The 25717-nt window shown below is 45.2% G+C and overlaps 1 protein-coding gene across 3 annotated transcripts in view; it reads right to left on the bottom strand.

Moving 5' to 3' along the window:
• dync2h1 (dynein cytoplasmic 2 heavy chain 1) overlaps positions 1 to 25717 on the bottom strand; it is an 866357-nt gene that overhangs the window by 450396 nt on the left and 390244 nt on the right. For all 3 annotated transcript variants that reach the window (XM_072476728.1, XM_072476730.1, XM_072476729.1), the window contains exons 57-62: positions 25207 to 25320; positions 22974 to 23134; positions 21381 to 21504; positions 21014 to 21135; positions 9014 to 9100; positions 8446 to 8572 (exon numbers count right to left, since the gene is read on the bottom strand). In XM_072476728.1, coding sequence (XP_072332829.1) covers positions 8446 to 8572; positions 9014 to 9100; positions 21014 to 21135; positions 21381 to 21504; positions 22974 to 23134; positions 25207 to 25320 — 735 coding nt within the window. The remainder of the gene's footprint in view (positions 1 to 8445; positions 8573 to 9013; positions 9101 to 21013; positions 21136 to 21380; positions 21505 to 22973; positions 23135 to 25206; positions 25321 to 25717) is intronic.

The following is a 25717-nucleotide window of genomic DNA, read 5'->3' as shown; positions in this document are numbered from 1 at the left end:
CTTGGTCTTCTTCAATACCTTCATGCCCCCTGCAAGGCTCATGCGGCCTCTGGACCCTGATTCTGCTCTGCGGCATCTTGGTCTTGTTCTGCAGGGTCTTCCCTCAAAATCAGCTGAAGTTACATTTAAGCCAGTTAGTTATCGAATCCAGTGTCTTAGTGCTTTGTAAAATTCAAGTTGTGGATCTACCTGAGAGTTCACTAATGTCCTTTAGCAAGCCACTCAGTTGTATGCAACTGCTACGAAAACTTGGAAAAACTACAAAAAAGGAATGAAACTGGATGGACCACCAGGCACCGAAAATGACAATAAAAACCCAGCCCTGCCGACTCTGCAAAGGCCTCCTTACTAACATCTGGGGGCTTGTGCCAAAGTTGGGAAAGCTGTCTCACAGACTAGTTAAGCAACAGCCTGGCATAGTCATACTCACAGATTCATATTTCACAGACAATGTCTCAGGCATCACTATCCTGTCTCACTTGCAGGACAAAACCAGCAGAGATAGTGGCACAGTGGTATACAGTCGGGAGGGAGTTGCTTGGAAATCCGCAACATCAACTCTGGACCCCATGAAGTCTCATAGCTTCAGGTTAAACATGGGCAAGGAAACCTCTTGCTGATAACCACGTACAAGCCACCATCAACTGATGAATCGGTACTCTTCCATGTTGAACACCACTTGGAGGAAGCACGGAGGTTGGCAAGGGTGCAGAATATGCTCTGGGTGGGAGATTTCAATGTCCATCAACAAGAGTGGCTCTGTAGTACCACCACAGACCAAGCTGTCCAGGCCCTAAAAGACATAGCTGCTAGACTGGGACTCCAGCAGGTGATGGGGGAACTAACAAGAGGGAAAAACATACTTGACCTGATCTTCATATTATGGGCCAGGGTTTAGAGAACACCAAAGTATATTATTGAGTTCACCTGACCCACAACTTTGAATAGATTGTGGTTATGGGGAGCACAAGGGCCGACTTTACAGGTGTGATGCAACAGAGAACGAAAAGTATTTTTAAACAAAAACAATGTTTATTCTATGAATCCAGTGAACATTTTATAAACACACAGTAAACATCTTACCAACTACCAACACTGATAATCTCCACAGATACAATACTTTATAGATAACCCTTAATAACTTTCCAAACAACATCCATAAGTCAAAAAACCCTTTTTAACAAAGACAGTAGGTTTGCATGCCTTACAGAAACATGTATTACTTTGAAATCATCAAGTGATCTGGAGACATTCTTTAGAGAGAGAGAGAGATATACAGCTTCTTGTTTGAATGCAGCTCTCTAACTGAAAGCGAAACTAAACAGAGCCAAAACAGCTTTTAGAACACAATGAAAGTAAAAAGCAGAGCAGAGCCCAGCTCCACCTACACAATGACAGCATAGAACATAGAACAGTACAGCACAGAACAGGCCCTTCAGCCCTCGATGTTGTGCCGAGCATTGTCCGAAACCAAGATCAAGCTATCCCACTCCCTGTCATTCTGGTGTGCTCCATGTGCCTATCCAATAACATCACTGCAGCCATTTGATAAAGCACACTTTTCTTAAAGGGACATTCGCATGACACTCACCAATCTGCCTGCTGCAGAATCAGTAGAAATGACCACCGCATAGTCCTTGTGGAGACAAAATCCTGTCTTCACATTGACGCCATCCTCCATCGTGTTGTGTGGCACTACCATCATTATAAATGGGACAGACTTCAAACAGATCCTGCAACTCAAGACTGGTCATCCATGAGGCACTATGGGCAATCAGCAGCAGCCGAATGGTATTCAACCACAATCTGCAAACTCATGGGCTGGCATATCCCCCACTCTACCATTACCACCAAGCCAGGGCATCAACCCTGGTTCAATAAAGAGTGCAGGAGAGCATGTCAGGAGCAACATCAGGCATATCGAAAACTGAGGTGGCAACCTGGTGAAGTTACAACATAGGACTACTTCTGTGCCAAACAGCATACGCAGCAAGGAATAGACAGAGCTAAGTGATTCCACAACAAACACAGCAGATCTAAGCTCTATAATCCTGCCATATCCAGCCGTGAATGGTGGTGGACAATTAAACAACTCACTGGAGGAGGAGGCTCCACAAATATCCCCATCCTCAAGGATGGTGGAGCCCAGCACACATGAGGCAATCACAACAATCTTCAGCTAGAAGAGCCGAGTGGATGATCCATCTTAGTCTCCTCTGGAGGTCTCCAGCATCACAGATATCAGTCTTCAGCCAATACGATTCGCTCCACGAGATATCAAGAAATGGCTGAAGGTACAGGATACTGCAAAGGCTATGGGCCCTCACAATATTCCAGCAAGAGGACTGAAGACTTGTGCTCCACAACTTGCTGCACACCTAGCCAAGCTGTTCTAGTACAACTCCAATATTGGCATCTACCTGGCAATGTGGAAAATTACCCAGGACAAATGCAACCCAGCCAATTACCGCCCTATTAGTCTACTCTCCATCATCAGCAAAGTGATGGAAGGAGTCATCAACAGTGCTATCAAGCGGCACTTACTCAACAATAATCTGCTCACGGATGCTCAGTTTGGATTCCGCCAGGGTCACTCAGCTCCAGATCTCATTACAGCCTTGGTTCAAGCATGGACAAAAGAGCTGAATGCCAGAGGTGAGGTGAGAGTGATTGCCCTTAACATAAAGGCAGAATTTGACTGAGTATGGAATTAAGGAGCCCTAGCTAAACTGGTGTCAAGGGAATCAGGGGGAAAACACTCTGCTGGTTGGAGTCATATATGGCACAAAGAAAGATGGTTGTGGTGGTTGGAGGTCAATCATCTCAGCTCCAGGATATCACTGCAGGAGTTCCTCAGGATAGTGTCCTAGGCCCAAACATCTTCAGCTGCTTCATCGATGACCTCCCTTCCATCATAAGGTCAGAAGTGGGAATGTCTGCGGATGATTGCGTAATGTTCAGCACCAGTCCAGGTTTGGGCTGATGTGGCAAGTTGCATTCATGTCACATAAGTGCCAGGCAATGACCATCTCCTAACCATCGCCCCTTGACATACCATCGTTGAAACCCCACAATCAATATCGTGGAGGTTACCACTGATCAGAAACTGAACTGGATTAGCCACATTAATAATGTGGCTACAAGGGCAGGTCAAAGGCTAGGAATCCTATGGCGAGTAACACATCTCCTGACACCCCCAAAACTGTCCACCATCTACAAGGCACAAGTCAGGAGTGTGTTGGAACACTCTCCACTTGCCTGGATGAGTGCAGCGCCAACAACACTCAAGAAGCTCGACATCATCCAGGACAAAGCAGCCCACTTGATTGCTCCCCTTTCCACAAACATTTAAACCCTCCACCACTGCTGAACAGTGGCAGCCATGTGTACCATCTACTAAGTGCACTGTAGGAACTCAACAAGGTTCCTTAGACAGCATGTTCCAAACGCACGACCACTACCACCTACAAGTACATGAGCAGCAGATACTTGGGAACCCCACACCTCCAAATCACTGACCACCCTGATCTAGAAATATTCGGCGTTCCTTCACTGTCGCTGGGGCAACATCCTGGAAATCTCCCTAACACCACAGTGGGTGTACCTACACCTCAAGTATTGCAGCAGTTCAAGAAGGAATTCACCACCACCTTCTGAAGGGCAACTAGGGATGGGCAATAAATGCTGGCCTAACCAGCGATGCCCACATAAATTCTTTTTTTTTAAAAAAGTTTTTGGGAACTGCCAAAACAAGCTTTTCTCAATAAATGAATTTTTTTTTAAATCCAGTTAGCTTTTTAAAAGAAAACCTCATCACTTAACCATTTTTATATTGTCTACATCAAGCTAACATTCTCATACATAGCATTGCTGAAGACATCGCTGGAATTTTATAGAAAATCACACTGACCCTTATCTGCCACTTGGAATGATATATGCGGGATCTATTTTGACAACTTGAAAGGGGGGGGGGGTTGCAGGCAGTCTATCTATCCGTCTATCTATCTATCTATCCTTCTATCTATCCTTCTATGTATCTATCCTCCTATCTATACTTCTATGATTGGGAATCTCTGGTAGTTTGGAAATCTCTAAAGGCGGTGGTGAGGGGGTATGTGATCTCGTTTAAGGCAAAGGTGGATAAGGAGGAGAGGATGAAGCATCAAAGGGTAAGGGTAATAGATAAGATGTTGGAGATAGACAGGAGTTTTGCAGCAGAAGGGGATCCAGCGAATTTGGAAAAGAGGAAGGAGTTCCAGGTGACTGGCTATCCACAAGGAAGGTGGTGTGCCAATTGAGGTGGGCAAGGGGAGCGGTTTACGAATATGGAGAGAAGGCAGGGTGCAGGAATTCCTGGATGGATTGGAATACCCAAGGTTGGGGGAGGGTGATAGGGGCATATTGGATGGGGTGATAGCAGAGCAGGAGATAAAAGATGCGATTGGGAGGATGCAGTCGGGAAAGGTAGCAGGGCCAGATGGGTTTCCGGTGGAGTATTAAAAGAAATTTAAAGATAAGTTAGCGCCGCTGATGGTGGGGATGTTTGAGGAGGCAATAGGGAAGGGCGTGTTGCCACAGACTTTGGGGAGGCACGATCTCCCTGTTGCTCAAGAAGGATAAGGGTCCGACAGAATGTGGGTCGTACAGGCCCGTATCACTTTGGAATGTGTACGCAAAGGTGTTGCGGAAGGTATTGGTGGGTAGGTTGGAGGAGTGTCTCCTGAAGGTGATGGGCGAAGATCAGACGGGGTTTGTGAAGGGGAGGTAGCTCTTTTTGAACATTAGGAGGATATTGAATGTGGTTATGGGACCGGCGGAGGGAAGGGAGACAGAGGTTGGTGTGGCATTGGATGCCGAGAAAGCATTTGACCGAGTAGAGTGAGGGTATTTGATGGCAATTCTGGAGTGGTTTGGGGTTGGGTCACGATTTGTAGATTGGGTAAGGCTGCTGTATAGGGAGCCGAGGGCAAGTGTCCGCATGAATAACATGAATTTGGGATATTTTGCTCTGAACCGTGGAACAAGGCACGGATGTCCTATGTCCCCCTTGTTATTCGCACTTGCGTTTGAACCGTTGGCCATCGCGTTGCAAAGTTTGGAGGTGTGGAAAGGGATAGCGTAGGGGATGGGGGGTGGGTAGAGCATAGGATATCTTTGTCTACGGACGACTTGCTGTTGTATGTATCGGAACCGGGTGGGGCGACGGGGGGCATATTGGAGTTGCTTTGAGTATTTGGGTCTTTTTCAGGATATAAACCTAATTTAGAGAAAAGTGAATACTTTGTGATGTCTCGGCCAGGGGTAGGGGCAGGGTTGGGGGGGGCTACCATTCCATAGGGCGGGGACTCACTTTAAATATCTGGGGGTGCAGGTGGCAGGGGATTGGGGAGGGGGCTCCACAAGTCCAACATTGCTAGTTTGGTGGGGAGGGTGAAAGCAGATCCTACAAGGTGGGATGGTCTCCCTCTTGTCGCTGGCAGGCCGGGTACAGGCATTTAAAATGAATGTGTTGCGGCAGCACGGTGGCACAGTGAGTAGCACTGCTGCCTCACGGCGCCGAGGTCCCAGGTTCGATCCCGGCTCTGGATCACTGTCCGTGTGGAGTTTGCACATTCTCCCCGTGTTTGCGTGGGTTTCGCCCCCACAACCGAAAGATATGAAGGCCAGGTGGATTGACCATGCTAAATTGCCCCTGAATTGGAACAAATGAATTGGGTAATCTAAATTTATTTTTAAAAGGGGAAATGATTTTTGTTTCTTTTTCATTAGCTGCCGATCTTCCTGACAAAGGCATTAATGAAGGAGGTTGAAAAAAAGATTACCTCGTTTATATGGGGGGAGGGCGGGGCGGGGGAGGGAGGTGGCTAGGATCAGGAAGATGCTGTTGCAGAGAGGACGGCAGTCAGGGGAGTTGGGTCTTCTGAATTTACTATATTATCATTGGGCGGCGAACTCGGAGAAGGTGAAGAGCTGGGTTAGAGGCGGGGACTCCCAGTGGGTGAGATTAGAGAAGTGTCTGTGCAGGGGGTCGGGGCTGAGGGCGTTGGCAACAGCGCCGCTCGCGATGGCCCCGGGGAAATACTCGGAGTCCGGTAGTAGTAGCAACGTTGAAAATCTGGAGGCAGTTGCACCAGCACTTAAGGCTGGGGTGGGGTCAAGGGAAATGCCGATTCTGAGGAATCACAGATTTGAGCCAGGGAAGTGTGATGGGAGTTTTCGGAGATGGTAGGAGAAGGGAGTCAGGGCACTAAAGGATTTGTTTCTGGGGAGCGGGTTTGTGGGACTGAAGGACCTGGAGGCGAAATATGGGCTTGGGCAAGGGGAAATGTTTAGGTATATGCAGGTCGGAGATTTCGCTAAGAAGATACAGAGCTTTCCAGTGGCGCCAGTCTCCACACTGTTGGAGGAGGTGCTGATGAAAGGGGGAATGGAGAAGGGGTGGTGTCGGCGATTTATGGGGTGATTCTGGGAGAAGCGAAGGCACCGCTGGAGGGGATTAAGACAAAGTGGGAGGAAGAGTTGGGAGAGGGCATGGAGGAGGGGTTGTGGTGTGAGGTGCTCTGGAGGGTGAATGCCTCAACTTTGTGCGCGAGGTTGGGACTGATACAGCTGAAGGTGGTGTATATCTCACAAAGGCGAGGCTGAGCCAACTCTTTGAGGCGGTAGAGGATGTTCGTGAGCATTGAGGGGGGGGGACCTACAAACGACGTTCACATGTTTTGATCCTGTCCAAAGCAGGAAGGGTATTGGAGGGAGGTTTTCAGGGTAATTTCGAAGATGGTACATGTGAGGCTTGAGCCGATTCTTCTGGGGGACATATTCGGGGTACCGGATCGGCCGGGGTTGGAAGCTGGTGATGAGGCAGATGTTTTAGCCTTGGCCTCGCTGATCGCCCAGAGGCGGATCCTGCCGGGATGGAGGTCAGTCTCTGCACCCTGTGCCCTGGCATGGCGGGGGGGGATCTGTTGGGAGTTTTTAACACTCGAGAAGGTGAAGTTTGAGTTGAGGGGAAGGATGGAAGTGTTCTACAATTCATGGGCTTTGTGTATTATGCACTTTCAAGAATTGGATGACATCGAACATTGGGAGGTGGGTTGGGGTGGGGAGTGGAGGGGGTTGGACTGTATGTTGTTGGTGACTATGTATCGGTGATGGAGGATTCCTGATTCCTTTTCTTTGATGTTTTTATTTAAAATGTTGGATTTTGTTTGGGGGTTTGTGGGAGGAAGGGATTGTTGACCAGGGGTTTGACATTGTATTTGTTACTGTTGATTGTTGGTGCATTTAAATTTGGATGAAAATGTGAAAAAGGAGAATAAAAATATTTTTTTTTGAACTTTTGCAATCATACAAGAAATTTGTGTAACTTTCACCCACTTGTGGTGTCACTGAAATGCTCCAATTAAAACTGCCAGCACTGTAGTTTTAGCAAATACATTTCCCTGGAGCAGTAGATTCTGAATAGACCCACAGCAGAATTCACTCTATCCTTCTTCTCTGCACTGTCAGAAAGCAAAATTTATCTGCAGCATTAACATTTACAGCAAGATATGCTTTGAAGATAGAAATAGAAAATGAGGAGAAAAAGAAAGAAAAAAGGAAAAATATAAAGAAAAATGAGAAATTAAGCAACAGAAGAGAAAATACAGAATGAGTAAGGGAAGGAAAGATAATAGGATGAGAGAAAAGAGGAAACAAAAGTATTGTAGTTTTTCACATGGAAAAATACAGCTTTCACTCTATTTTGCCAACAATTGAAAACAAAGGCCATCAATTTGACTTCATATTCACATTATGTGAGGTTGAGAAAGGCAAGGATCCACGTGTGCTTTCAAACACAAGCAAAACTTGACTCCCACCACAATGTGATTTTTGATGATCCCCACAATGTGATTTTTAATGAACAAATATACCTGTTCAATTAGTGAAACATCAGGACACCAAAGTTTGTTTTAATCTTAAAGCCATATTTTTATCAGCAGGAGATGCAAATAACTTATTTCAATTAAATGAAGAATATCAATGGTTCTGAATATTCTATGATAAATGATGACATTTTAACAGAGTGAGGATATAGAATTAGCAATATTGCTGTTGTGTAGGATGAACACTGACACAGACAGGTTGAGCTAACCTTATTTCCATGCTGTAGTTCCTTTTTTTTCAAAATCCTAATGACAATCAATAGTTCTTGAGAAAGTCACTACTTGAAATTGTAAAATTCAACAAAAAACAAATCCGTTGGTCTACTATGTTAACCAAATAAATTGAAGATAAAATTAAAACTTCAACCTTTTCCAAATTGTAAGCTGAACTTTCTTAATTACATTACAAGCATCTCTCTAGAAATATGAAGTCATATGGTCATAAAAATTTACAGCGATTGCAAGACTACAAGAAAGTATTATCCAAAAGATTTTACCTAATTTCAAAGATAAAACTTACTTGTGCATTCCACCTTCTGTGTTCCCCATCAAGCTGGCTTATCAGTTTTTCAGCTGCCTCTATAGTCTCCTGAGCTTTATTTACTTCTGCTTCCAGTTTAGCAGCTTCAGTTGTCCTGACCTGGAATCTATTTAAACAAATGGTGAAACAATTTCAGACTAAATTATTAAATTAATAAATATTTAGAAATGCATTGAATAATCAAGGACAGCCAGCGACAAAAAAATCATCAATTTAAAATGATTGCCGAGAGTCAGGGAATGGGTCAGACGTTTACTTACACAGAGGGTTGTTGGCTGTATGGAATACTTTGCTATTGGGAATAGTTGAAGGAAAGATCATTGCTTCTTTTAAGGTAACATAGATAAATATTTGAAGTTGGGGAATCTACAAGTTTATGGGGTAAGAGTGAGGTTGTAGTGTTCGTTTTCGATTGATCCAACAAAGAGATGTATAGGCATGATGGCAAATATGGCCTCCTCCTGTATTCTGTATGATTTGAGTTAATATTAAGATGTATAATTTTGCATTCTGTATTCTGGAAAAATGTGTTCAGGTAAATGTTTACTTTTCTTTAAGTTCAGCCACTTTCCGTCCCACACTGCAGAGCTTGGTTTCCAGATTCTGTTTTCTTTCTTCAGTTTTATTTAAGTTTCTGGTCAGGAAGAAAATAAAAAGCTGAAGACATACATGCTAAAAATTACTTGAGAATGAGAAACACACATCAAATATTATTAAACAGAATAACACAACAATCTATCGCTAGGTCATCCAAATGACAAGATAAAGGTTTCAATGTGAACTATTATAAAGAACTATTTGCGTTATAACAACAGTATAATTGAAACATAGCATTATTCCTGAGTAGTTTAAATATAATTACACCCATCTCCATGCCCTTTCCACATGCTCAGCTTGTCAGCCTGTCTTTATCTCAGCACCATTATAGTACGACCAGAATGTGTCATAATCGAAATGGAGGATTAAAGCCACAACAAGTGGTCTAATTAGTAAGTTTGCGGACGACACAAAGGTTGGTGGAATTGCGGATAGCGATGAGGACTGTCAGAGGATACAGCAGGATATAGATTGGTTGGGGACTTGGGATGAGAGAGGGCAGATGGAATTTAATCCGGAAAATGTGAGGTAATGCAGGAAGGAAATACACAATAAATGGCAGAACCCTTAAGGGTATTGACAGGCATAGGGATCTGGTTAGGGTTAGGGTTCGGGTCCATAAGTCACTGAAAGTGGCAAAGCAGGTGGAGAAGGTAGCCAAGAAGGCATATGGCATGCTTGCCTTCATCGGGCAGGGAGATGTCTTGCAACACCAGGATAATATCCAATAGGTTTGTTTCAAATCACTAGCTTTCGGAGCGCAGCTGCTTCATCAGGTGAGTGCAAACCTGTTGGACTTTAACCTGGTGTCGTAAGACTTCTTACTGTGCCCACCCCAGTCCAACGCCGCCATCTCCACATCATGGCTTCATCGGCCAGGGCATTGAGTATAAAAATCGGGAAGTTATGCGGCAGCTGTATAAAAACATAGTTAGGCCACACTTGGAATATAGTATTCAATTCTGGTTGTCACATTACCAGTGTCATAATATACACCAGTATATCATGGTGCAGACACACACACTGATGGACACACAGCAAGACCAATCAACACACACAACACCGCAGCCAATCACCAGTTAGAGCACACTCACTATAAAGACAGGGGGCATCAGAGTTCCCGCTCATTCGGGATGCAGCCTCTTAGAAGGACAGAGCTTACAGCTTACAGCACAGATCTTCACCATGTGCTGAGTGCATAGACTGGTTAGGACAGGCATAGGTCTTTAGTTTAATCTAACATCGTGTTAACCCACAGTGAAAGTGTGTTCAACAGTTTCGAACTTAATAAAATAGTGTTGTACTACTTTAAGTGTTGGTGGCCTGTATGTGTTCCACGGATCCAGAGCACCCAACACATCATGGTACCAGTAGTTGAGGGATGTTAGAACTTCTTAGTCCTACCTGCAAGTGATCTGCCTTCCACCAGCATACAGCCATCCTGCAAAATGGACAGCGTCCGCCCGCCGCCGCCGCTCCGCATCACCGGTAACCTAGAGGCCAACTGGAAGATATTCAAACAACGCTTCCAGCTCTACCTTGAAGCCACAGACTGGGAAGCTGCCTCAGACACCAGGAAGGTCGCTCTCTTCCTTTCCACGACTGGGGAACATGCCATCCACATTTTCAATTCTCTCATCTTTGCTGATGGTGAAGGTAAATCAAAATTCAAGACGGTCCTCCTCAAGTTTGACACTCACTGCAACATAGAGGTGAATGAAAGTTTTGAGCGCTATGTATTCCAACAGCGTTTGCAGGGTAAGGATGTACCTTTCCAGTCCTTTCTCACCCACCTCCGCATCCTTGCGCAGTCCTGTAATTCCAGGCCCACCTCCGACTCCATGATCGTTTTTGATGTTCAGTCGGACCCCCTATGTCAACAGCTCCTCAAGGTAAAGCAGCTCACCCTAGCGACTGCCGTCGAGACCTGCGTGCTACATGAGCACGCCACTAGTCAGTATTCCCACATCCAAGCAGCTGAAATGGCGCGGCAAGGTCCCCACGAGGCAGAACGGGTCCAAGCAATCGAGCAACTCCAGGGCCTCAGCCTGGATGAGGGCGGCCATTTTGCGCGTTTTCCGCGGACTCCCGCGCTTGTGCGCACCGAGCGAGGGGACGGCGAAGTCGGCGAACGTACTGCGCAGGCGCGCAACACGTACGACCACGCATGCGCGGTGGCGCAGCGAACGTACTGACGCTACAACGTGTGGCAACTGTGGCTCCGCCCACTTAAAGCGGCAATGTCCTGCCAAATCCCGACGATGCAGCAAACGTGGCCACTATGCTGCTTTATGCAGATCAGCTCAGCGTGCCAACTCTCGCCGCTCCAGCCAGCCCCGCAGGAATGTCCGGGCCATTCAACCCACGGTCACCGAGCCCGATTCGGACCTGCTACCCGATATTGACACCGAGGACCCGAAGGCGCCTTTTCGAGTTGGTATTACAAAAACAGGGTGTCCCCGAAGCAAAGAATCCAGCCTCTATGGGTATACAGCATCGATCCGGACGATGAGTGGTGTGCCACCCTTACGGTCAACCGGTCCCAAATACGATTCCGCCTGGATGCCGGTGCCTCCGCCAATCTCATTGCGCGGTCTGACCTCCAAAGCCTTCATGTCAAACCAGCCATCCAGCCATCAGCCTGCCAGCTATTAGATTATAATGGCAATGCCATTGCTGCCAATGGCTCATGCCAACTTGAAGTGACGCACAGGTCACGCAAAGCCATCCTTCCCTTTGAAATCGTGGGCTCCTCGAAAGCCTCCCTGCTTGGCGCGCAGGCATGCAAGCTGTTGAACCTAGTTCAGAGAGTTCACTCTCTCTCTCCTGCTGACTCGTCTGCCTTTCAGGAAACTGACTTCAGGGCGCAGCTCGACGCCATTATTAACCAGTACCACGACGTCTTCGAGGGCATGGGCACAGCCCCAATGGCTCCCATACACCTACAAGATTTTATTAAAACCGAATGCCACGCCTGTGGTGCACGCACCTCGCAGGGTCCCAGCACCCCTTAAGGACCGCCTCAAGCAGCAGTTGCAGGACCTCCAGAACCAAGGAGTGATTTCCAAAGTCACGGAACCGACCGACTGCGTCAGTTCCATGGTATGTGTAAAAAAGCCTTCCGCGAATTGAGAATTTGCATTGATCCCAAGGATCTAAATCACAATTATGAGAGAGCACTATCCAATTCCCAAGCGCGAAGAGCGCACATGTGAGATGGCTTGCGCCAAGCTCTTTAACAAACTCGTCGCCTCCAAAGGATTCTGGCAAATCCAGCTCAATAAATCCAGCAGGAAACTCTGCACATTTAACACCCGCTTTGGAAGATATTGTTACAACAGGATGCCATTTGGGATCATCTCTGCATCAGAAGTGTTCCATAGGATTATGGAACAAATGATCGAAGGTATTGAAGGTGTTCGCGTCTATGTCGATGACATAATCATTTGGTCCACTACCCCGCAGGAGCATGTTAGTCACCTCCAGCGCGTATTCAGACGTATACATGAGCATGGCCTCCGCCTCAACAGGGCCAAATGCTCTTTTGGTCAGACAGAACTTAAGTTCCTCGGGGACCACATCCCTAACCTCGCCTCTCATACCACGGCCCACGGCTCTCAGGAACCTGGTCAGGAAGACGACAGACTTCCAATGGCTCCCTTCCCACGAGCGCAAATAGAGAGAACTCAAGGCAAAACTGACCACGGCCCCGGTCTTAGCTTTCTTTGATCCAGCAAAGGAGACCAAAATTTTGACCGATGCCAGTCAATCCGGCATTGGGGCTATGCTCCTTCAACGTGATGAGGCCTCATCACGGGCCCCCGTTGCATATGTGTCACGTGCGATCCCCACGGAGCAGCGCTACGCGCAGATAGAAAATGAGTGCTTGGGCCTTCTGACCGGTGTGGTTAAGTTTCACAATTATGTCTACAGACTTCCTCAATTCACCGTCGAGAACGACCATCACCCGCTGGTCAATATAATACAGAAAGACTTGAACGACATGACGCCTCGCCTCCAGCGTATTCTTCTCAAGCTCCGGCAATACGACTTCCAGCTGGTATACACCCCAGGCAAAGACCTCATCATTGCTGACGCTCTCTCCAGGACAGTCAACACTCCATGTGACCCAGCGGGATTTGTCTGCCAGGTTGACGCCCATGTGGCATTCGCGGCCTCCAATCTACCTGCCTCGGATGAACGCCTCGACCAAATTCGCCGCGAGACGGCGGCTGACCCCTTGCTACAGCGTGTCATGCGCCACCTAATGGGAGGGTGGCTCAAGGGCCAATGCCCTCAATTCTATAATGTCAGAGATGATCTGGCGGCAGTAGACGGGGTTCTTCTAAAACTGGACCGCATTGTCATCCCGCATAGCATGCGCCAGCTTGTCCTGGAACAACTACACGAGGGCCACCTTGGCGTGGAAAAGTGCCGCCAACGGGCCCGAGAGGCAGTGTACTGGCCCGGCATTAATGAGGACATAGCCAACACAGTGCTCAACTGCCCCACTTGTCAGCGCTTCCAGCCAGCCCAACCACGTGAGACATTGCAGCCCCATGAGTTGGTCATGTCACCATGGACCAAGGTGGGCATCGACCTGTTCCACACGCTGGGTAGAGACTATGTCCTGATCGTGGACTACTTTTCGAATTACCCGGAGGTGATACGGTTGCATGACCTCACCTCATCTGCAGTCATTCGTGCGTGTAAAGAAACCTTTGCTCGACACGGCATCCCGCTCACGGCTATGTCGGACAATGGCCCCTGCTACTCCAGCCAAGAATGGTCCAGCTTTGCCAGGCGGTACAATTTTGCCCATGTGACGCCCAGTCCCCTGTACCCCCAATCCAACGGCAAAGGAGAGAAGGGAGTACATATCGTCAAACGGCTCCTATGCAAGGCTGCCGATGCTGGGTCTGATTTCTACCTTGTCTTGCTGGCCTATCGCTCCGCCCCACTGTCCACTGGCCTGTCGCCAGCCCAGTCACTCATGAGTCGCACCCTGAGGACGACGGTGCCGTCCATCCATGTCCCAGACCTCGACCACATTCCGGTCCTTCGCCGGATGCAGCTGTCTCGTGCACAGCACAAGGCGGCTCATGACTCCTGTGCAGCTGATCTCCCTGCTCTGGCTCCAGATGACAATGTCCGCATCCATCTTCCGGATGGTGGCTGGTCTGCAATTGCTGTTTTCCTTTGGCAGGTGGTCCCTGCTCGTTCCTGGTTCGTCTACCGGATGGCGCTATTCTGTGCCGCAATCGACGCTTCCTTCGTCTCGTTCCACGCTCGCCATGTGATCCTCCAGTGTCGCCTCACCCTCCTGCTGACCCTGCCACGGACTTTGCAGAGCTCCCTGTCACTCTGCCTCCCCCTGACTTTGACGCAGTCCAGCCCACTCCTGAACCGGCGGCTCTCGACCCACCCTTGAGGCGGTCAACCAGAATTCGTCACCCACCTCAGAGACTAGATTTATGAACTTTTCGAATTCATATACTCTCTGAATTGTTTTGTAGCTTTGTTTGATCGTTTCCCTGGTTTGTATATAGTGTTGATCTCGTTACTCTTGTTGCATACTGCTTCTCTGCACCAGGCACCTTCCCATGTAAATAGCTTAGTTCTCATGTACGTAGTGTTATTGAAAATATGGAAAGATGTGTCATTTGAAACATGGAAGTCTGGCAATATCTGGTCTGAGAGAAACATGAGAGGATACAGGGAAAGATCCCACAAAGGGTTAATAGCAGCTGCCAGGGAAGGATTGTAAAATGCAGATAGCCTTGGTCAAGCAGGCTTAGCAAACAAGACAAACAGGATTTTGAATGAAGCCAAAAACAATGGCTCACACCTTCATTGAAAGTAACTATCTTAGTAAGGATCTGGAAAAGAATGGATGAGGTTCAGTTGAATTTGGTGATAATTCTAGGTGTGAAAATTTGTTAATACCAGGTTTATCAGTCTACGAGAAACATAATTCAAAGCCAAAATCAAAGTCAAAATTATGAGCTGAGGACACAATTGGAAAATAAAAGTATAGAAATGACAGGAATTAAAAGTAACACCTCTTGAAACCAAAGCATTTTGAACACCACAAAGGACACAATGTAATCAGATCTATGAGATGAAGTCATGTCAAAATGTATACTTAGTTGGATTAGACTGTTTGGATCAAAGATACTTTTTACAATCAAAGAAAATAAGAGTTACTTTACAATAACGTCATAAAAACTTTAATTGTTAGAAAGAGAATATAAACCGAGAGACCAGGGCAGGAACTACCAGAACGACAACCAGAACTCAGAGGGGAGAAGCAGCTAGAGTCAGATTACAGTCAGCTCGGTCATGGGAAAGAGACAGGGCAAAGCAGCCGAGCTAAAATAGCTAATACATCTAAGGAAGACTAGAATTTTAAAAGTAGGCAGATTCAGCTCAGAGTCAGCTCAGAGATAGCTCTCACAGCTCTGTACATGGGAAAGATAGGACACAGCAACTGAGCTCATCAGCGAATACATCTAAAGAAGACCAGACTTTAAAGAAGATTGATTGTCAAGTTGGGCCTGAAGGTCCCTTCAACCAACCAGAAGGATCCAGAAGCAAGATCTTTTTACTTTTCTGTAAAGACAGTGATTGCATCTTTTAAAAAGAGGAAAAAAATATATATAATAAAATAACTTAAACGTTTTAACCTGAAACAGTGGTTATTAGTCTACTTTACTTACTTAGCAATGCGGGACCCAGGATCGATGCTACTAAGTGGTAAGTAGATGAAATCTTCGGTGAAGGTATGGGTTATACCGGGGGATAACTTGAAAATATAGTTTGACCTGAATAGCACCCACTGAAGCTTGCATTGGAGTCGGGGAGTGAGAATACCTGATCACCATTTAGAATGTCGGCCCTTTTTGGTATTGGGGGAATTCTAAGAATAGTGGTGAGTTTTCAAAAACAGTAGTCCTGTAAATATGTCTTCGCACCCCACATGTAGTTAGGAACATTCTCACCACACATTATCTATTGCCACACACATACATTTTTTATAAAAGGGGGGATGTCATAATATACACCAGTATATCATGGTGCAGGCACACACACTGATGGACACACAGTAAGACCAATCAACACACACAACACCGCAGCCAATCACCAGTTAGAGCACACTCACTATAAAGACAGGGGGCATCAGAGTTCCCACTCATTCGGGATGCAGCCTCCTACAAGGACAGAGCTTACAGCTTACAGCACAGATCTTCACCATGTGCTGAGTGCATAGACTGGTTAGGACAGGCATAGTTCTTTAGTTTAATCTAACATCGTGTTAACCCACAGTGAAAGTATGTTCAACAGTTTCTAAGTTAATAAAATAGTGTTGTACTATTTTAAGTGTTGGTGGCCTGTATGTGTACCACGGATCCATAGCACCCAACACATCAACCAGAAGGATGTGGAGACTTTGGAAAGCGTACAGAAGAGGTTTACCCGGATGTTGCCTGGTATGGAGGGCATTAGCTTTGAGGAGAGATTGGATAAACTTGGTTTGTTCTCACTGGAAAGACGGAGGTTGAAGATCAACCTGATGGAAGTCTACAAAACTATGAGGGGCATGGACAGAGTGGATAGTCAAAAGCTTTTTCCCAAGGAGAAAAGAGTCAATTACTAGGGGACATAGATTTAAAGTGCAAGGGGCAAAGTTTAGAGGAGATGTGCAGGGTAAGTTATTTTACACAGAGGACAGTGGGTGCATGGAGGTCGATGCCAGAAGGGGTGATGGAAGCAGGTATGATAGTGAAGTGTAAAAGGTCTTAGATTAGATGGGCAGCATGGTCAGTGCAGGCTTAGAGGACTGAAGGGACTGTTCCTGTGCTGTACTTTTCTTTGTTTTAAGACTAAGCCCAACATTATCCAAGACACTTTGCTTGTTCTGTGCTTCCAGCTACTGGATTCAATATGCACCCATTACATCACCTCTGCACTTGGCTGTAATGTGTATGATATTTAAGATTACCTCTGGTCTCCATCATGAGAGGGGAATTTGTTCATTTTCGCAGGTTTAATATTCTTAAATACCCTACCTAACACTACCTAACATTAAAGGAAAACCTTAACAACAATTAAATAAAGGTTCAGTCCAGGCAGAACTTGCAACTGTATGTAATTAGAATCATTGGGCGCGATCTAGCGACCCTGTTCGTCACAGGTGCAAATCCTGTTAAGGCCGCTAAATCTCGCGAGAGGGTCAAAACTGGATTTGCGCCGGCGAGATCTCGGTTTGAGATTTTCCCCACCAGAAAGGGCATAAAGCTGATTTCCAAGAATTTAAATACACTTTAATATAACTAAAGGGCTTCACGCAGTAGCTTCCACCCACAACGTATCCTCATCCCCTGTCAGTGTGATGAAACGCCGGCGTGAATTACGACTAGTTTTCAAAAGTGAAAACCAGTCATGATGACCATACCAGGTGAGCCCAAGTTCCTGGGTGCCCTGGGGGCTAGAGGGACAAGTCTGGGCATTGACCCCTGACACTGCTATGTGTTTCTGGAGAGAAACATGCCAGTTTTCATTCAGAGTCTGATACTCTGATAAATTTTGGGGAAATTCCATCCAATATTTTCAATTACTGAGCATAAATGTTGAGTATATATAGAAGGCACTGTAACTTACATTTTCAAATTTGCACATTTTATGAAGTTAAATTTGTCACATTGAATTTGAATGTAAGTAACCTACATTCTTTTAGTAAAATTACTTCATTGATTTGACGAGTTCATGTATAATTTGCTTTAAGTTCTGGCTTGCTTCACTGTCACCAGAAATAGTTTCCCTAGGTTTCAGTATCAATAACTCCCTGCTGATACATCAGTGAAAGAGGGGATAGGGCTTGCAAACCCCAAGTGCTATTACGCTCTGTGAATGGCCATTATTTATTTTAATCTTCAACATGGGTTGATAAATCTGTAGCCTTGTACAGACACTTGGGAACTGTATGCAAGTTATATTTCTATATTTCTCCATGTATTGAAAAGGTATTTCAGGTGAGTTGTCACATATTCCAAACATTTTTCTATTCCATCCATGATCCAAATGAATCCAGCATTTCTGAGGCACTTGGATTCTAATTTGAAACTGAGTTGTTGGGGTCATAGTTTTTTCTTGAGGTGTTAGCACAGTTGCTTCACAGCTCCAGGGTCCCAGGTCTGATTCCAGCTTGGGTCAGTGGCTGTGCATGTTCTCCCGGTGTCTGCGTGGGTTTCCTCCCGGTGCTCCAGTTTCCTCCCACAGTCCAAAGATGTGCAGATTAGGTGGATTGGCCATGATAAATTACCTTAGAGTCCAAAAGGGTTGGATGGGGTTACAGGGTTGCAGGGATAGTGTGGAGATGTGCGCTTGGGTGGAGTGTTCTTTCCGGGGGCTGGTGTAGACTCGATGGGCCGAATGGCCCCCTTCTGCACTGTAAATTCTATTATTCTATGGTTCAATCCCGGCCCCGGGTCACTGTTCATGTGGACTTTGCACATTCTCCCCGTATTTGCTAGGTCTCATCCCTACAGCCCAAAGATGTGCAGGCTTGTTGGATTGGCCACACTAAATTGCCACTTAATTGGGAAAATAAAATTAGGTATTCTAAATTTTTTCAAAAAGTATTTTTTTCTTGAGGACTCCATTATGTTTCTAAATTATATGGTTATGGAGAATGATATTTGGAGTCACTTCATTACCTTATCGTTCTTTCATTCAAATTTCAAGAGAAATATATTCATAAAAAATCCTCAGGGCACTGATAGTATGCCAGTTGCTGTGCCTAGCATTTTTAAAGTTGTCAGCTTAACCATTTACAGTTTAAAAAAAAGTGTGTATGCAGCATATGGAATTGCCCAGTTGTGTACTAAATTAATTTCTTGGCATTTATTTTGAAAATGCTGCAACAAAATGATAAGGAAATTATGTTTTATGAACATTGGCCTGGAATTTGCCGTCAGCGAGAAGGCAACAATATGCACCATTGATGTCAAAGAAAGCTTCCCACAAAGATCTGGAAATCTCCATGGTGTGGACTCTCCTTTTTCCCAGTGGCAGTTTAGATTTGGTGTCAAGTCAAGGAGATCTCTGGTAGCAGTAATGTCAGCAAGGAGAGTAAGCAGCAAAACACAATGAGGCATTTACACAGACTCCAAACCAGGAAGTTAAAAGCATCAAAATTCCTTTACTTTTAATTTGAAATTTCAGTTCGGAAAATAAATGATTTATAATTGGATTAAGACAGAAGCTAAAATCAAGTTCTACAACTTTTTTCAATATAAAAATGGATGGTTTTGTCATTCATAGAATTTACAGTGCAGAAGGAGGCCATTCGGCCCATCGAGTCCGCACCGACTCTTGGAAAGAGCACCCCACCCAAGGTCAACACCTCCACCCTATCCCCATAACCCAGCAACCCCACCCAACACTAAGGGCAATTTTTTGGACACTAAGGGCAATTTATCATGGCCAATCCACCTAACCTGCACATCTTTGGATTGTAGGAGGAAACCGGAGCACCCGGAGGAAACCCACGCACACACGGGGAGGATGTGCAGACTCCGCACAGACAGTGACCCAAGCCGGAATCGAACCTGGGACCCTGGAGCTGTGAAGCAATTGTGCTATCCACAATGCTACCGTGCTGCCCCATGGTCATAATGGGAAAATGTCACATTCCACAAGTATAAAATTTGTTTTTCAGCGCTAGTGAGGTTGTTTAACAGTAAATGTGAAGTTAGTATCTTATTAAATACCCAGTTACACCTCACTCAACAAGGTGCAACTTTTTCAAGAGCTGTTGCCAAAGAATCATAGGGTGCAATTTATCGGCTGCATCCCACTGGAATCGGGACGGGACATGGCCCTCAGATCCCATGGGAGGCCTCTTCCATGTTCCGGAAGGTTGTTACGCCTCACGTGATCTAATGAGATCTTGCGAGACATCGTGATCTGGATCCCACCCACAATGGGCAGAATCCAGATTGCATAGTTAAGTGAGTTTAAGTGCTCACTTAACCGTGCCGATGCCAGATCTAACTGGCACCCGGGATCTATCAGCCTCGCCAAGGAGACCCCAGTCGGGCGCCGTTTAGCACAGCTCCCCACAAACAGGGACCAGATGGAAAGGGGAGGGGGGTCTCCCAGGCAATCGGAGGCCCCTGGATGGTTGGCCTCTGGGCAGGGCGGTCCCCTGGCCTACTGATGCCACCGGGATCCAAGGCACTGTCAGTCTGGTACCCTGCCAGTGTCACTCAGGTGCCAGCTGACAGTGTCAGGGTTCCCAGGTGGCACTGCCAGAGTGTTAGGCTGGCAGTGCCAAGGTGCCTAGGTGGCAATTTACCCGCGCCGGGAATCTGACTTGTGGGGGGGGGGGTTGCCCTGTCCATATGACGTGGGGTGTGGGAGCTCAAAGACCCCCGAACAGGTGAGTTGGGGTGTTGAGGGGTTACGGGGGCCTAAGAGAACGGGGTGCCATCTCTTCCTGCACTGATGAGCGGAGCTCCTCAGCACAGGAAACACGTCTGACTGTGGCCTCGGCAGGGTGTTTCCCACTGAGACTCAAAAAAACCCCCAGAGTGTCATGAGATAGCAGGGTCGCTCTCAGCACTGGTCGCTTTGGGAAAGACCCCACTGACTCCACCCATGACGGACTGTTTTTTTATCGTTAGATCGCGCCCATAGAATCCCCACAGTCCAGAAGGAGGCCATTTGGCCCATCAGGTCTGCACCTACCCCCCGAAAGAGACAGCAACAGGGACAATAGGCTTCCTATGCTCCCAAGTAATTCAAAAGATGCAAATGTTGAACATACTCATTTAGTTTTCAGAGAACAGGTGTATATAAATGTTTGCCGTGGCCAATCAGTGAAATTGCTAACCAATAGCACCCATTTTCCTCCTGTGACATAAATTGTTTTTCTTGAATTACTCACTCAACTAATGCAGCCTGTTCTTTTTCCAGAGGTTGAATCTTCTCCAGTACATATGAGTATTTCACATTAGCTCGGACCCATGCAGCCAATGGAGCAGCTGCAGCACTGGCACGCTTGGCATTCTGTAAATTAATTATTGATAACACATTTATCAAATTTCACATACAATACAAACAAAATATAATTTTAGACTAAGATTAATACAACTGCAGGAGATTCCAACAAATACCTAAAACCTTCATGGTTCGTTCTGTCGCCAAGAAAATTTCATGAGCAAACAACATTGACTGTGTTGTGTATTTCTCAACTGTCATTCATTTAATTATTACTAATAAACTGTCATAAACCAATTTCCTATCAATTATACCTTTGGGTCAAATGAAGCACTGTTTTTCTGTAAGAGTCCTTCTACACTCTCTCGTATTTCTCTGCTGATATTCCAGGCATCAAATGTTGCAATCTCTTCTCTCACTCCCCGTTTTGCCAAGAAACTGTGATGAACAAAATCGAAATCACACATTGAACCCCATGTCTTTTTTGAATCAGTCATTGACAACACATTAGATCATATAGGAATGTATTTTGTAAATTATATTTGAATTTATATATTTTTCTTTGCTGAGGAAACAATTTATATCAAGTATTTTTTTTTTTTAAGTACCCTGCAAATGTACATTTAACAATTTGCTAAATGCAGCTCATTCTATCTATTGAATTGACTATTTATTTATACCAGTGCTTTTCAAACCTTTCTGTGTGAAGGACCTCCTGCAAAAATGACATACACCTGGTAACCCTGTAAATTCTGAGAAACCCTTTTACAACCTCGTGCAAATACTGAGACCCTAAAAGGTCCCTTGTTCTGATTTAGAAAATGTCTTTTCAGATACAATACGGAAAAAAAAAAAAATCATCTTTCAGGCTGCAGCTCGTGAATCAACAAATATGTCAAATACAAAAATAAGATGACGACGTGATTCTTCATAGTCCTGGGACCCAAGTATAAAAAGCTACACAAAATCAAATTCCCTACAAACCTAAATTAGAATATATTGTCATGCAAGAGTCTAGGATATTTTCAAATTGGAGTCAGCTTTAAATATACAGAATGGCATGAGAATCATCTTGTTTAGATTATGTTAATTTATTCAATTATAATAGACACAATAAAGCAGGTTTTGTGCTGTTTACTCTTACGCTTTAAATTCACGGTGAGGAACATCTTCAGTTAGAACAAATACTTCAATGAATGTTTGTAAATAATGGTCGTAATAACTTTGTGAACAAACATACTGCCAGTGTAATATTTTACCAGATGATCAGGTATAATTTTTGTTCCAAATTGAGTATGTTACAAATGATTTCACCATCCCAGACTATCAGGGTCATCAACAGGGAGTCCCCAAAGGCTAGCTGGTGTACTCTCTGGGGACCATCTTTGGCAGTAAAGGACTGGGATAGAGAGAAAAGTGGAGGAAAGGGGAAACAATAAGAAGTATACAGAAAATCAAACAAACAGTAGTTTTTTTTTCAATTTTTAACAAAGGATAAATGTAAATGAATAATAGACAATAAAGCTATCCTTAAATTACATTAAAGTCTTGATTATAGACACCATGAGAAGAGTTGTTGGAATTGAGAATGATACACACTTTTGTAGCAAGAAGAATTTATTTGAAGATGAAACCATGTTACATTAGCAGAGCAAGATAGGACTTTTGGACATTATCTAATCTAGTATCTTATCCAGCATGATACTACCATAGGATGAAAAAAGGAGAATGTTTCTCCTTCAAAACGCCCCTCAATTTAACAAATTATATACATGCACAAAAATTAAACATCTAAATCATTATATGCCATTATCCCTCACTTTGTTAATTGCTGCATTTGTTCTGTAAATTATACAACATTCTGATCTATTCAACACAATATGGACTACAATCTCATAAATTCTCACCTTTTCATGCTGACCCATGACGTATCAAAAATACCCATCAATCGTAACACTCCCTCCAAAATATCTCTGATTACATCAGGTGGCATTCGCAGTGACCGGATTTCTGAAAGTGATTCTGGCTTTATATTTCCTACTGCTCGTTTGGCTTCATCAACGTGAGGCTGAAAGAGGAAAAAATGGAAATGTTGCCGCTGCCATTTGCCAAGAGCTCAATGAGAACATGTAATAAGTGGTGCCATCCTGGGGTTATGATTAAATTTTAACATTTTCGATTCAGAGACAAGCAACTCAAAAGTTCTATCAGGTTTGTTAGTGTTTTTTTTTTTTAAACTGAGGCAGGGAATTAGCATCCCACTTTCGAGCTTTCCATACGTGACTGTGCCTACAATAGCATCACAGAATCATTGTCTGGTTACAGCATAAAGCATGGGCTTTACATTCTGAGCCCATTCAGAATGGGGTCTTCCTTTCATGGGGTCTCGGGTGGGATCTCCCTATTCATGGAGTTCCTGAAGGAAGTCCCTTTAGTTAGGGGGTCTCTATGGGGAGTTCCTACTAGTTTGGGTGTTCCTGTGGGGAGGGGGGGGGTCCCTTCAGTTAGTGGTCCCAGGGGGTCCCTTCAGAGTGGTCCCAGGAAGTCCCTTGTTAGGGAGTTTCTGAGGGGGGTGTCCCTTTAGTTAGGGGGTCTCTAGGGGGGTCCCACATTTGGAGGTAACTGTGGGGGGGTTCCTTCAGTAAGAGGGTCACGGGGGAGGACTCCCCATTCATGGTTCCCGGGGGGTGGGGGGGGGGGGGGTGTCCCTATTCATGGACCTGAGAGGGGGTTTTCCCTGTTGATGGAGTCCCAGGAGGGGGGTTCCTTTAGTAAGGGGGTCTCTGGGGAAGATTCCTCTAGTTAGGGGGTCCCTGTGGGGGGTTCAATCAGTTAGGGAATCTGGGGGGGGTCCCTTTAGTTGATCGTTCTCTGTGGGTCCCTGTGGGGGATTCCTTGTTTGAGGCTCCTGGGGGAGGTCTCCCTACTCATAGGGTCCCTGGGAGGGGGGTGGGGGGATCTCCCTATTCATCAGTCCCTGCGAGCGTCTCTCCATTCATCAGGTCCCGGGGGGGGGTCTCCCCATTAGCGGGTCCCTGGGTGAGGGGGGTGGGGTCTGGTAGAGTAGGGGTGGGAAGATAATGTATTGTGTGGAGGGGGAGTGGAGGGTGGCCCTCGGATGGATTCTATGGGCAACTCCCCTGAGGGGTCACCCCCTTGACCCTATGCGAGGTCAACCACGCCAGGCCACGTTGGTAAAGACCACAAGTGATCCACGCTCACGGGATTCCCTGCCCCGGGAACCAGAGAATCACGGAGTGCCGGAGCATAGGGTTTCCGGGCCCACTAAATGGTCGCAAATGGATCATTAAGACCCATTTGCATTCATTTTACATATTCAAGCTGGCGTGCGGTCATGGATCTTGATTCCAGTGCCAGTGTGAGGGGTCGAAGCATCGTGTTCGGATCAGTGCCCGCCAGTGCCGATCCCATAATGATCTGCCGCATCATGGACACCGATACCGGCATCAGGCAATGGAGAATCGAGCCCAGAGTCACCCAAATGGAGAATTCCGGCCAATAGATCCACTGTCAAACAGATGTTTCCTCCATTATATCAAGCATGCTTGAGTTAAAGGCCAGGGTCCTGCCAGCTTCTTAACAAACCAGCACTTTTTCATCTTTTAATCTGCCACACGCACCAGCAACTTAACCCAGGAAAGTTAAAACTCCACATTTCTTGTGTTCAATTATTAAACAGTATTGAATTAGCTAACTTAAATGAGAATGGCAATGGCTCTACAATTGGCCCCAGTTTCCGTTAAAATAAAGATTGCTTTCTTCTCCTGATGTCTACGGAGTAATCATTGCTGCAAAGTTCATGTGTAGATTTTGGGTTTATAGATTGAATGAGCAGCAGCACAAAAATTGTGTGTAAATAGCAGGTAGTGAATAGAATTAAGTTAAAAATTCTGAACCATTTTAACATTTTTGCAAGGGATATCTATTCTATACTATTCTCAAAACTAATTGTGAGAAAATGAAGCTCTTAAGTTGACAAGTATATTGAAACTGGTTGAGTTTATTTTGAGTTACACAACTGTGTTGCATTTTGATATTTCCTGCTTTATAATTTCTTTTAAACTTTTTGACAGCAAACTCTTAATTTTCTGGAAATAGTAATACAGCAAATAGCAATACCTGGACTTGCTTAAGCTCATTGTCAATTACGCTTTTACGTTTTTCAATCTTCACCACCTCCTCGGCTATCTTCTGTTTGATCTGTTCCATTTCAGTTTTCTGCTCACTCGCATTCTGCCAAGAAATACAAATATTCAATTTTTGCATTGGCGTTAGTCATCATTCCTAAAGTAATGTACAACTAAAAAGATACACAGAAACTAAAAGTTATCAAAGTGATGAGCAATGCCCAATACATTACACAATAACCACAACAATATTAATTCCTACCCAGCTCAAATAAGTCATCATGAAATAAATGTAAACTACTGCAGATGCTGGAAAACTGGAAATAAAAACAGAAGTTTGCCGGAAAAGCTCAGCAAGTCTGACAGCATCTGAGGAGAGTTAACTTTTAGAGTCAAATGTGACGCTTCTTCAAATAAGTCACCTTTGGATTTCCAAACTTGCAGAAATTTTCCAAATCACAGTCATTTCAAAATTTCCATTTTATTCTTTATTTTTAACATTT

This window comes from Scyliorhinus torazame, chromosome 15 (genome assembly GCF_047496885.1).
Source record: "Scyliorhinus torazame isolate Kashiwa2021f chromosome 15, sScyTor2.1, whole genome shotgun sequence".
Taxonomy (NCBI): domain Eukaryota; kingdom Metazoa; phylum Chordata; class Chondrichthyes; order Carcharhiniformes; family Scyliorhinidae; genus Scyliorhinus; species Scyliorhinus torazame.
This window is presented reverse-complemented; position numbering and strand designations above follow the sequence as displayed.